At 35.1% G+C, this 14387-nt stretch overlaps 1 protein-coding gene across 2 annotated transcripts in view; it reads right to left on the minus strand.

The window, feature by feature from the left end:
• Positions 1-829: 829 nt before the first annotated feature.
• TWSG1 (twisted gastrulation BMP signaling modulator 1) overlaps positions 830-14387 on the minus strand; it is a 64178-nt gene continuing 50620 nt past the window's right edge. For both annotated transcript variants that reach the window (XM_004683742.2, XM_012725967.1), the window contains exons 4-5: positions 5656-5922; positions 830-3414 (exon numbers count right to left, since the gene is read on the minus strand). In XM_004683742.2, the coding sequence (XP_004683799.1) occupies positions 3233-3414; positions 5656-5922 (449 nt within the window). In that variant the 3' untranslated portion in view covers positions 830-3232. The remainder of the gene's footprint in view (positions 3415-5655; positions 5923-14387) is intronic.

Below are 14387 nucleotides of genomic sequence, written 5' to 3' on the forward strand. Positions count from 1 at the left end.
GCCTAGTTACTCTCTACCATATTGTCAAGTGTATCAATTTTATGGAACTTTCCATTTGCTAAGATTATCTTGTATGTGTTATATGTGTTTACTTTCTCATAGTCTTTTTTTTTTTCAGTAGTTTACATAACTATATAATTTTTGGAGTACAACTTCTTGTCTCTGTATTGTGTACATGACTTATTCACACTCCACCAAAGTTCCTGTGCAATTATTCTACTCTCTGCATCCTCTTTTGTAACCAGAATATTTTTCAAAGTAAGAATTATTCTTGCTATACTTTGTTAGCTTTTTTTGGGAGGGGGGCTATTTATGTTATATGGATGAGTATCATGATATATTCACTTAACAGAATCACCTCAAAATCCATCCACTTTGGACTAAAAGGTAGCTTTTCATCATATTTAATAGCTGAATAGTACTCCATTGAGAATATTTTCCACAGTTTACCCAGTCACCTGTTACTGGGCATTACTTGACTATTATGATAAAGTTGCTATGAACATAGGTAGAAGTACACGAGTTGGGGATATTATTTTTACCTTAATATTCCTGTAACTCCTAACCATCAGATAGGTCTTGTGAGACTAAGTCCCATATCATCATAAGTCTCACAGAGCAAGGAAAATGGTTAAGTATCCCATTTTCAAGATCACCCTTATTGGCACGAAGCACACAGAAAGCAGAGAGCAAACTATTAAAGAACCCCGTTTCTACAGAATCTGTAGGGACATTCGAAGATAAGGGACTTGCTTGTTTGGTTGTTACAAGACAGAAATTTCAAAATAATTTCCATGTTCTATGCTAAAATTGAAGAAAACATGACACACTCATTTCAATTTTTTATTAAAACAAATTTTTTTAATCAGGACAACCAAAGGATAATATACATGATTATATATGTTGTAGGCCACATAAAATACAATAAACATAGACTCCTGGGAATGCAGAAAAGATTTTAAAAAACCTTCAAAGGGATTTTCACTATAAAGAATTTAAATATATGGTTTATTTATATCACATCATCTTTCAGAAGTTTTAGTTTGTTTTTTTCCTTTCTGATGCTAGTTTGGTTTATAAGTAACTATTCAAGTATTCAATCACTTTGTTTCTGAAACACTAGAAAGCATAGTCTAAATGAAAGGCCTCTCTTTTATAACATGTATGTTATTAGAATAATTTAACTTGGCAGCACTATTGTGAGTACAGTTTCAGAATAATTTTTTATGGGGAAGGTAAAATCTGCTACTAAGGACATGTCCTTGTATAGGAAAGAAACTTTTACATATGGCTTTGTAATAACTACTGGTTTAAAATTTAGTGTTTTAAAAGATAGTTATAATCAGGGTGACAACTTAATTTATTTTTAAAAGAATCTTTACCAGAGCTTAAATATAAAAGTGAATTGTGTTTAGATAGCTAAGAAGGCCTAAATTTTAGTGGGGCTACTCATTTCCCAAATGTTAGACTTTTAATTTAGGAAAATGTTGTTCCTCAAAATCTGAAAGACATTATTTAAAACTTTCCTTTCTTAAGCTCAAAAAATCTTCAAAATTTATAGATATTAATGAACAAAGGGCAGCTAAAATGTTTCCAAGGCACTTTTAAAAGAGGGATTCTAAGTAAAAGTAATATTATCTCAATGTTTTCCTATTAAAAAAATATATCTATGACCTAAATTTTAACTTTTTAAAAGGCTAAATTACTTTGAGCATTCATTAGTTATTGGAAAGAACAAAAAGTATAAGGTTTTAAATTTTATGGTAGTTAATCATAATATTACATATGATCTTATAACAAACTACTATTCAGATAATGAATACAAGATATCTAAGATCATTATTTTTGTATACTAAAATATTTATATATTAAGTACTCCTAAATGTTACTTGTAACTCAAATATGCACTAGAGAAATCAATAATCTTATAGTTTCTAATATAAATATATTTTAGATTCATGACTGAAGATTGGAATTTTATTACTATGAAGAACATATAGTACATAAGTTTATTTTTATTGAACATTACATAAAAAGGTGACAAAATAATCTGTGGTATATTTAAAGTTTACATAATTTTGAACAGATATTTTTGTTTCCTAATTTTAGCCTTCTACTACATGATTATACTTGATTAATAATAACTTGTTTGATAATAACACTTGATACAAAACAACAAAACAATGTAGTTTTAAGTTTGTTTCCCACTGGAATTGGCAGCATTTTCAACCTTCATTGTTCATACTGATAAGCCCTTTTCTTCACCCCCTCTAGTCATTAGTCCATGGGAGAACATGGCTCTGCCTGCGCTGGGGCCTACCGAGCTCCTGCTCCTGTCTAGCCCATACAACTTCATCTTCAGCTTCACTATGTCCAGAGAAGGAGCAAGCTTGTTCCCCTGGTGCTTTAAGTGGAGTGTGACTTGGCAGTCAATTTCCATTCCTAGAGTTCTTCAGAGAAATGCTTTAACTTACTAATTATGTACCATAGCAATGTACTTAACCCAGTCTCACAGGTAGGCCCTGAAATTCTCAGTAACAATTCTTCATCAGTACTTACATCAGCACTTTGGCAATGGGCTGGAAGAAAAAGAGAAACTTTCCCTAAAACTTTGTCAGCATGTGTACTACAGGATGAATTCTACTATGCAAATTTTAAGTTGTGAAATATAGTAAGCATTTACTTTATAAAACCAAGATAAAAGGTTTGAAATTAAGCTTTCAATGACTTACATGAGTTCTTAGGATGATATATTTGAATAGCTACCTTAATTATAGGATAGATAAACAATACAAGGCACAGTGAAAAAAGGCATATAATTGTAAAAACTCAGTGTCCTGGGAGCAGCACATAAAGAAATCATAAATTACACTAACATGTCCTAACATTATCAAAACAAAGCTTTTAGAACACTAAAAGAAAATGACATCAGACTTTATGTTAGAAATATCAGCCCTTTCCAGGAATTCTCCACGTACTTAGATCTTACATGACCAAAGATGTCCGTGTTTTTAAGGCTTATTGCTAGCAGGCAGTAAATTCAATAAGAGCAGTTATAATCATAATTTAATACATTACTAAATTTGTCATAAGTTTGTCAAAAGAACTCACTCCAAATGCTTTCCACCTTCTTAATCTGTTGGCATCGCTTCTAAGCAGTAGACCTCATGAATAGCTTTCCATATCATTCCTTTTAACTAGACAGCTCTGATTTGCATCTTCATTTCCTTCTTCAAAACATGCAGTTCATACATTTGACTGTCTTACTACCGTAGTCGATACATTCTGGACCAATGCACTCACAGCAGGCATTATGGAACCATCGGTATTTGGATGCCCCCATGGACTCACAGGATATTTTACACTGATGTATGGACATGCAGTCATCAAAATAAACCACAGTACACATGTGTTCTAAAAAAATAAAAAATTAAGATTTCAGAGCAAGAAGGAAATGCTTTAATTCCTAGTTAAATATTAACAATTCTTTACCTTAGTTCTCTAATTGCTAGTATGCATAGGACAATGGATTAGAAACAGGAAGAAAGGTCATACTTACCAATTATGATGAGAAGGAAGTCAAAGTCTCCCACTCCAGCTCAAGAAAGCAAAGTGCTTTCGTAGTAACTATCAGATTTTTAGGCTTTAATCTGAAAAGGCTAGCTTACTGGGTTGAATAACATTCGTTCTGCTTAACGCTGTGCTCCTTAAAGTTATACTTTATTTCTATGAGGAGAGAATCCTCCAGGTAAAAGAAGTTTGAAAAATACTATTCTAAAGTTATACTGAGAATTTATAATAAAATAAAACAAGTAATTCAAATGATACAAAGTGGTTAACAAAGTTTGAAACAAAACATTCACTATTAGAAAATAGTTCTTTTTGTTATAATTAATAGGATTTCTAGCCTCTGATCACTTTTAATTGTTTCAATTTTAGTGCTTCTGGTGGTTAACCTCACATAACAACTAGTTAGAAAAGACACAGTATATGAAATAAATAAAAGACAATAAAAAACCATTGAGGATATGATTAAAAGCTAAATTACAGGAGCATTTAAAGGGCTGATAAGGGATTAAGGGAAGGCTTACAGGGGAAAAAACTGGACTTGTATTATTAGGAAAAAGATTAAAAAGCAAAGCTACAAGGAGGCAAAATCAGGAAAGTCATGGAAATGTGTCCAGTGGACATGGGGGCCACAAAGGAGGGGAGACCTGGCTGCAGGAGTGGTTAGTACCAGGAAGGAGCAGAGCCACCACTGGGTCTACAAGATGGGAGCTGGGTAAAGGCGGAAGCAGGGAGGCTGGAGCACAGAGCAGGCACATGAGAGGGTTGGTACTGTTGGTACTGAACAGGATAGGGGAGCATCTAAGTCTGTAACTGGTACCTGCCAAATCCACTTCATTTATTTATTCAACTATTTATTGAATATCTACTGTGGACCAACCATGAGAGACCTAAAGAGTAATTAGCAAGTCCAAGGAGCCAAGTTTAAAAAAGAAAAAAAAAGGTAGTCCTTTAAAAAAACAGATAACAAATCAAACTGCAAATGCAGGGAGAAGGGGCAGCAAGTGGATAGCCCCACCTAGAGGAAGAGGCACCCAAAGGAAGAGTCACAGAGTAGAAACTTTAGCTGTTTTCCAGGTTTTTGTCTTCTACCAGTCATGTCATGAATTTACATAATCTTTGAGCAAATTTTATGACTCATGTTGAGTATTTACAATTTAATAATGGGGAAAATGGTATAAAACATGTTATGCAGACATATTCAGTGTATTTCTGATGCCTTTCATCATCTAGAATTTGTCTTATAAAGAGCTTTAACCTAAAAGAAAGTAAGAATTTTTACTCTGATTATCATTAACAGAAGTTGTTTTGTTTTCAGTATTGACATGCAGAGTTCATACTACTTTAGATAGGCAAGGCTTTAATGTAGGGCAAAACAAAAAGTCAAATAAAATTATAAATTATATTTATGTATAATTTATCTCAAATTTTAAGAAATAACAGCAATTTCCATAATTGCCTTATTCTTCCATAGTAAAACTATGTGGAGAATTTTATTGGAAAATATCTCAGATTTTAAAGTTACATGCCTTTTCCAATTCCAAATTAAGGTATGACCTATCCTCACTATTAAATATTCTTTTACTATGTTTTTCAAAGTTGTCCAAATCATTATCTCATCTGAGTATTAATATCCATTTGCAGAGAACTAACTAAGGTTTGTTTATACCTTGTAATTAGATTTCTGAAATACCAACTTGCTCTTAAAGTTAACTGATAAGCTTGCCATCATTTGTGGTACCAATGATATTATAAAAACTTGCCTTCACAGGACACTTTGCGTGTTACTTGATAATTAACAATATTAGGTAAAAAGTGATGAAAATCAATTAAAGCCTAATGCAAATCAAAATAAGGCCTGGGTTATCTACCTTATAACAGGGCCTCTATCACCAAGAGTATGAGGAGTTGTCACAAGAGGCTTGACATGTCTCCTTCCCTACTCAGAGACTGGGGATATTAAAGTCCATTATTTAACTTACAAACTCAAAGCCAAACAACTGCTCTAAAAGATAATCTTAAATATATGTGTTACTGATTACCTAGAAAGTGAGCGGGTAGAAAAAAACATTCATTGTTGGGAATTACCTTTGTCACTAGAGTAAGGTGCATGAACATTATTGCTGGGAACAGACACATTTTGGTGGTGTGGCTGGTTCACAGTTTCTAAAAATGAAACCAGATTCTCATGATGTGAGAGTTCTTCTGCAACAGGAAAGGAAACAATGTTCCAGTTCAACTGGGTATCTCCTTCTGTGAGTGCCCGAAAGAGAGATGGGATTGGTTCATGAAGCTCCTCTACTGTACTCTTTGAAGTCGGAGGTGTGTCACTATAGTTTCGAGGATTACACATACCTGGAGAAGGACAAAGAGAAAAAGCTTATTTTTCTTACTGACTATAATTTCATTAAGAAGATACTGTTATGGGCCCTCCCTGGTGGTGCAACAGGTTAAAGCACAGTACTGTGAAGCTGGCCGTGGCTGCTTCAGCAGAAATTCAATCCCCGGCCAGGGAGGAAAACCACATAGCACAGCAGACCTCTCCTGTCTTACCCGCTGCTCCCCTCATGAGTGTACTTTGTCCATCTGCCTGTTCTGCTCCCAGCTCTGTCTCTGGTGAATCCTCTCACTGCCCCTGCACCTAACCCCAGTTCCCTATGCATAAATAAATAAATCTTAAAAAAAAAAAGATACTGTTATTGCCCTGCAATCAAAACACCAACACATTAAAGTTATGTAACTTTTAACATTATTTGCAGATAATTTCCTAAATTTTTTTCTGTTGAGAAGTACTAATAGTGACAACAATCCAAAAGTGTCAAGCACACTGAGTGCCCAGATCTTGTTTTCTAGATATCTGTCTTCACTGAGAGGAATCAGAGCTCCTTGGAGAAAGGACAGATTCCAGAGATGGATCAGGCAAAGTATAAAATGAACCTGGAATATTTTATTTATTTAGCCAGAAATGCTCAATAAATAGTAAAACATGTCAAAAAAACACAGGTTGTCACTGGCCAGATCAACAATGTTAACATTAAAATAAGTAATAACAGTAATGATGGACTATCATTCTGTGAATAAAAATGGAAATTGATGAAGTCTTATAAACAAGTTACTAAACAAATGGAGAAGGAAGGAAGTCTCTTCTTTTCAGTAAAGTGTCAACTAATAAATACAGAAGGAATGAAAGAAATAGAAAATTACCATTTGGCGACCATCATATAGGTGTTTGTTTCAGTCGGGAGACTCAATGCTGGTGGGAAGAGGTTTGATGATAAACATACTAATGTATTCTTGGAAAAATACCAGTGAATTACAATGGAGTTAATAGTGACTTTATTGTGGAATAGTGACATCTGGCAGATTCCACTGTGACCAGTCAATATGGTGACAGGAAAGGTGATGTATATATTACCTGATATCCAGCACAGCTGCATTTCAGTGATGTTGGTACTAATAATTCATGATGTATGTGTGGTCATAAGTTAGCATCAGAGACATTAAGGATGAGGGTCATCATATATAAGATCTGTACTCATTAAAACTATCAAGAGAAAGACTAAGTGACTGTTTCAGATTGGATGCGTTTAAAGAAAAATGACAACAAAATACATCATTTATTTCTAGATGGAATTCTGAAGCAGCAAGAACCAAGAGAAGAGCAAGAACCAAGAAACACTACTGAGACAGGTGGGGAAATAAGAATGGGGTTTGTTGGCTGGGTGGCTGTACCAGTGTTGGGTTCCTGATCTGGAGAGTTGTATGCTAGTGATATAGGGAAAAGTCCCTGTTGCTGGAAAATACAGACTGTAGTATTTAGTAGTGATGGAATATTATTTGTAAAGTCTGCTTTCTAAACATTCAAAAAAAGATGACTTATCATGGGGTGTATGTACGTATGAAGACAGAGGGATAAAGGAAGGGGTACTGAGTAATGGAATAAATTTTGACAAAACGTTATCAACTGGGGAGTCTGGATGAGGGGACACAGGAGTCTGTTTATACTTCAGGAAAATATTCTCTACATTTAAAATGATTTCAAAATGAACTATTAAAAGAATTTTAAAAAGGAAAAAATGGCAGAGGAGAACCCGAGATAATGTCTATAAAAAAAAAACTCTCCAAGGGCCCTCCCTGGTGGCGCAGCGGGTTAAGGCACTGCACTAAGAAGCTTAAGCCACTTCCTCATGAGTTCGATCCCCACCTGCCCCGGAGGAGATCCACATGGCGTGACAGACCTCTCCTGACCCGCCTGCTGCTCCTCTCAGCAGTGTATTTCGTCTATCTGCCTGTTCTGCTCCCCACTCTGTCTCTGGTGAATCCTCTCACCCTCCATATCTCTGGCCTGTACCCCAGTTCTGTATGCATAAATAAATAAATCTTTAAAAAAAAAAAAAAAAACCTCTCCAAGAGATTTGCTACAAAGGGTAAAGTGGAGAAAATGACCTGTATCAGCTGATATCACATGGAAGAGAAAGAAGGTGCCCTCAGAGAACCCTGTCCCACATGTAGATTCATGAGCTAAAAAGATTATTTGCTTAGGCCACTATGTTTTGGGGTTGGTTCTTTGCTAGCTGTAATAACTGAAATAGAACCATTTGGATTTCTGTAACTTTGAGGGTGAATGTTCTACTTTTAAAAGCTAGTTGTGTTACTTTTTGTTTAGCATCTATTAGATTGATTGTGGAGTGTTCCTTTTCCCCTAGATTAAAGATTTGAAAAGATAAACCAAATTATAAACTTATATTTTGCAAATATAAGTTTAGGTAGAAGGAAACGATCATCTCAAGAAAAAACTATTTAATGAAGTTTTCCACATTTTGTTAAAGAATATGGCAAGTGCTGAGTATAACAAGGCTATGCATGCTTTCTGCATAATCTTTCAATGTCTGAACTTTAATAATTTAGATTGTGTAGCAGAGTCACAGAATGAATGTTCAAGTTCATAAGACTTTATTTATAAGAGAAGGAACAGGCCCAGAGAGTTATATGATTGGTCCAGTGTTACACAGTCTAGGATTATACCAAAGATTATGACTGAGTCTGATTTCATATCCACTGTTCTTTATAGTAACTATATTTCATAAATAATCTTTAAGTTGCACTGAAAAGCATAAAATTTGTAGAACACTTGCATTATACAAATAAACAGGTTTTTCTGCCAGATTCTATAATGAATGAAAATTAGTAATAAGATAGAAAGGTAAAGATCCAAGTCCAAAGGTCTTTAGAAGGACTAAACTCAACATCTACAAAGACTTTAAAGAAACTTCAGTGCTTATAATCAATATTTCACTACATATACATACATGTGTGTGTGCATGAGCAGGTGGTTAGGTCCTTGGGATGGAGCTCTTACGAATGGGATTCATAGTCTTACATGAAGAGACCCCAGAGAACTTTCTTTCCTTTTCCAGTATGTGAGGACACAGTGAGAATACCGCTGCTGCCTGTGAAACAGGCAGCAGTCCTTGCCAGAGTATGTCAGTGCCTTGATGTTGGACTTAGTCTTCAGAACTGTGTGAAATAAATGTTTGTTGCTTAAGTCACAAAGCAGCAAATGAAGTAAATGCTTGCTATGATAAAATTTTGTCATGGTTTCATTATAAAGTTTTCATCTACCTTCTCTTTTGAATTAGGATTATATTCAAAGAGATCATCTCAAGATACCCTTCTTAAGCAATGCTGAGTTTGACCCTTCATTTCCTGCCTTAACTACTCTTCAAATTCTGTATTCTTTTAGCATGGTGACCTATGGAATCTGCTCTTCCAGAGATACGTAGAAATTATGCCCTGTTCAGGTAAAGTAACATGTTGACATTTTTGGAATTTTTTTAGCTGTCCATATTCATTTTGTACAATACAATGGATAACCACTCAAAGTTTAAATTCAATTAGTAAAGCTTTTCTGTGATATACCGAACCATCATCCTGAGGTTTATCTTGTCAAGAGAACTGTTCTTTAGTTGATTACAGACATTATTTTAGGAGCTCTTATCTCTTCCCATAATCATTTTCTTGACATACTTTGTTACTTTGCAGCATTCTGATACTACATCAAAATTTAAATACTAATTATAATAAATATGTCAAAGAAAGTGGTTCTGCAAATGACAATTTAAAAAGACCAAATAATGAGGAACAAATAGTAACAATTAAAAGGCAAACACTTCAAATACCTTAATTGTATAGATTTTTGATATTATTTCTTTTCAGCAAGCCAAAATTTAACTACTGTCATGCTCCTCCTGATATACAACTACTAAATATAAATATTTGTCAGATATTTGAATACTAAGAATATGTTGAAATAGAGTTTACTCCATGCCACATTGTGGGGTAGATATTAACACTAAGAAGAAAAAAGTTATTACTTTCTTAATGAATGTGCATGGTTTCCAGGAAAACTTAAAAGTGAAAAGCAATATTCCTTTCCATTCCTCCACCCCACTCCACTCTCCAACACTTTAAAAGCCTATTCACAAGCAGTTATTACTATTTCACTAGCAGTTATTACTGTAAGAATGTAAGTATAAATGGGAGGTTTACAAGTAGCAGTGAAGACATCCTTAGATATTATCTATTAATCTTCTTACATCAAAGATTAAGTCCGCTAATATTAACTCCATTTCTCTCTCTCATATTTCTAATAATTATACTTGTTATTATTATTTCTAATAATTATAACTTGTTTCCTTTGTAATCTTAAGCTTTTCATCTTATTTTATTCTATATCACTTACTTCCCTTATTTGCAGATATGAATATTGCAATTCTTCACCCTACTCCTTACTTTTACATCAACAAACTTGTAGCTACATCCTATTGCCTATGTACAATGAATATTATTTTACTAAACACTGATTTTGCAAATTAAAAACCGTTAAACAGCAGTTACTTTAACAACCTATGAATGCCATTCATAGCAGAACAGATAGTATGATTGGATTTCCTCATCCAATGTCATTATCAAAGGAAATTATTTCTAATTTCAAGATAAAATGAAATTTTCCTTGACCACCATAAAACATTGAAAGCCATGTGAGATTTCATATACTATTGCTTAAGTCTTCTTGCCAAAAGATATTAAACCTGACTCTAATCAAACTTTTAGAATTAGCTTCAAATTACCATAAATACAAAGGGCTAGAGGAACAAGCAAAATGGTACTTCAAGGAAGTAAAGCCAAATTTTGGATATGGGATATTCTATAGGTCAACTGATAACTGCTCCTTTAACATATCAAATATATGAGAACAAAAAAAGGGGAGACTATGGATTAAAGAAGGACTAAAGGATACAACAGGGCCCTTCCTGGTGGTGCAAGGGGTTAAAGCACAGCACTATGAAGCTATCGCAGCCACTGCAGCACAGCTTGATCACCGGCCAAGGAGGTGACCCACATGGTAGACCTCTCCTGTACCACCTGCGGCTCCCCTCAGCAGTGTATTTCAGTAGATCTGCCTGTTCTGCTCCCCAGTTCCTGTATGCATAAATAAACAAATCTTTAAAAAATAAATAAAGGAGGCCCTCCCTGGAGGCTAGTGGGTAAATGCAGCTCTAAGAAACTAAAGCCACTTCAGCACGAGTTCGATCCTGGCCCAGGAGGTGATCCACATGGCGCAGCAGATCTCTCCTGACCTTCCTGCTGCTCCCCTCAGCAGTGTACTTCATCAGTCGGCCTATTGTGCTCCCCACTCTGTCTCTACTGAATCCTCTCACAGTCCCTGCACTTCTGTCCTGTATCCCAGTTCTGAATGCATAAATAAATAAATTTTTAAAAATAAATAAAGGATACAACAGATGCACTACAAGGACCCTGTTTGGATAAATTTTTTAAATCAATTATAAAAACACTTTTCAAACACAATTCAATAAAAAATTTTAGATTATAAGAAGAAATTGTTTTAATTTTGTTAGGTGTGATGTGGCACAAAGATTAAAAAAGTAAATGTTTAGGGACTCTCCCTGGTGGCACAATAGGTTAAAGCACTGCATTGTGGGCTCTCCGAAGCCACTGCAGCACAAATTCAATCCCAGGCCAGGGAGGTGACCCACATGGCGTGGCAGACCTCTCCTGACCCACCCACTGCTCCCCTTAACTATGTACTTTGTCAGTCTGTCTGTTCTGTTTCCCCACTCTGTCTCTGGTGAATCCTCTCACCCACCACACCTCTGGCCTGTTTATGTTCTGTAAGCATAAATAAATAAATCTTTATAAAAATAAAAAAAGTAAACGTCAATATTTTCTTAGAGATGCTGAAGAATGAATGCAGTGGCAAAAATTATTTGCTTCTGTAATTTGCATTTCTGGCCTGTACCCCAGTTCTGTATGAATAAATAAATAAATCTTAAAAAAAAAAACACTTGAACAAACAAAATGTCAAGCATCTGTCAATGAAAAAGCAAATATCCCAGGATAAGCAACTGTGCTGTAAGATATCACCCCCAGTATGTGACCCATATCAACTACAATCTGTGCTCAGCACTGCCAACTGGTCCTTAAAGATAACCTAGAGTAGAAGTGAAAGAGGCAAGACTTTCCGTTATTAAAACAGGAGTTGCTCAACAGGAGTTGCTGGCGAGGATGTGGAGAAAAAGGAACTCTCCTGGACTGCTGGTGGGAATGCAAACTAGTACAACCACTATGGAAAACTGTCTGGAAGTTCCTCAAACTGCTAAACATGGAGCTTCCCTACGACCCAGCAATCCCACTCCTAGGTATCTACCCAAAAGACACAAAAACACTGATTGAAAAAGATACTTGTACCCCAATGTTTATTGCTGCTTTATTTACAATTGGAAAAACATGGAAGCAGCCCAAATGCCCAAAAGTAGATGACTGGATTAGAAAGATGTGGTACATATATACAATGGAATATTACTCAGCAACCAAAAAAGAGAAACACATGTCTTTTGCAGCAACTTGGATGGAGCTGGAAAAGATCATGCTTAGTGAGATAAGCCAGAAAGAGAAAGAAAAATACCGGATGGTTTCACTCATAGCAGGAGTATAATGGACCAGGCGAGAAAATAACAAAAATAATGAACAACCATATACCAGAGACATTCTGTGGGGGCGGAGTGGGGAATGGGATCAAAAACGGGGGGGTGGGGGAAGGGAGGGAAATGCACGGAACTATGGTGGTGGCACAGGGGTGATTTGGTGATGGGAAACCCGTGGGGATTACAATCGAGATGGAAAAAAAAATGTGCAAAATGATGTAAAAATAAACTTTGTAATAAAAATAAATAAATTAATTAAAACAAACAAACAAACAAACAAAAAAACAGGAGTTGCCCTAGTAGAGGATATCACTATGGATCCTACCACACAAATTTCGTGCTCACAGAAAGGTTGAAAGTTCAATTTCCTAAACTTGTTGGAGAGCACCCTATGGTGCTCTACTGATCTGATCCTCTTTTATACCTACAACCCTGGCAGTGCTGGTACCAATCCTCAGACTATTTCAACAAGTGCAAACACAGATGCTTGAAAATCTTTTTACAATCCATAAAAATTTTAAATAATGAGACATAAGAACACAACACAAATGCTGGACCAAAAGACCAAAAAGCCCTGAGAGGAGCTCCAGTCAAAAGAATTGCAGAACATGACTAAAGAGTTGTTCAAGAAGTTCCAACAACACAAAGGGATCCCAAACACAATAGAATAAAAAAATACTAGTTAGCTACAATGAGAAATAACAGAGCTAAGAAACATTATAGCTGGTTTAAAAAAATACAACTGATTTCCTCTTTGGAGAAGTGTCTTTTCAGCTCTTCTGCCCATTTTTTGACTGGGTTGTTCACTTGGTTTTTGTTGAGTTTTGTCAGCTTGTTTGTAGATCTTTGTGATCAGTCCCTTATCAGTGGGATGTCTCTTCTTCTTCCTTTTTTTTTTTTTTTTTGGTTAATGTCTCTTTTGCTGTTTAATTTGAGATAGTTCCAGCTGTTTATCCTTTCCTTCACTATCCTTGCTTTGGATGAGTTATCTTTAAAGATGTTACTGAGGTCTATATCATGAACTTTTCACCTTTATTTTCTTCTGTGTATGTTATGGTTTCAGATCTTATGTCTAGTTCTTTAATCAATTTTGAGTTGGTATTTGTACATAGTGTGAATGAAATAAAGTTTGTTTTTCTTTGCTCCTTTGTCAAAGGTTAGTTTCCATAAATTTCTATAACTCTGGGTTTTCTATTTGATTCCACCGGTGGTGGGAATTCCACAGGGACTACAATCAAAATAAAAAAGCACATGACTGATGTCAAATAAAAAATATAATTGAGTAACTCTAAATCACCTGTTGGAGAACACACAAATAGAAAACTGTAGGGGAAAAAAAATTTAAAAAATGAAAACAATGAACTTAAAGGGAAATACTTTCTGTATCATAGAGACGCCGAAAAAGAAGAGGAAGAGAAAGGCAAAGAAAACTTATTCAAAGATGTAATTATTGAAAATTATCTCAACCTATTAGTAGGAAACAAAGCAGAGGTTGTGATCCAAGAGGCCCAAAGAGTTCCAAACAAAATAATACCAGACAGAAACACACCCAAGACACATTATAATAAAGCTACTGACAACCAATGACAAGGATAGGATATTAAAAAATCAAGAAGAAAAAGGGGTAAAAAGGAATGCTGAACAACATTATTTTTTCAGTACAAACATTACAAGCAAGAAAGGCTAGGAAGGTACTTATAGAAAGATTTTCAGGACAAAATCCTTTTTTATCCAGCAAGATTGACACTCAAGATAGAAGAAAGAGTAAGAAGCTTCACTATAAAGCAGAAACTAAAAAAAAAAAAAAAAAAAAAA

Source organism: Condylura cristata, unplaced genomic scaffold (assembly GCF_000260355.1).
Source record: "Condylura cristata isolate star-nosed mole 26May11 unplaced genomic scaffold, ConCri1.0 scaffold00016, whole genome shotgun sequence".
NCBI lineage: Eukaryota > Metazoa > Chordata > Mammalia > Eulipotyphla > Talpidae > Condylura > Condylura cristata.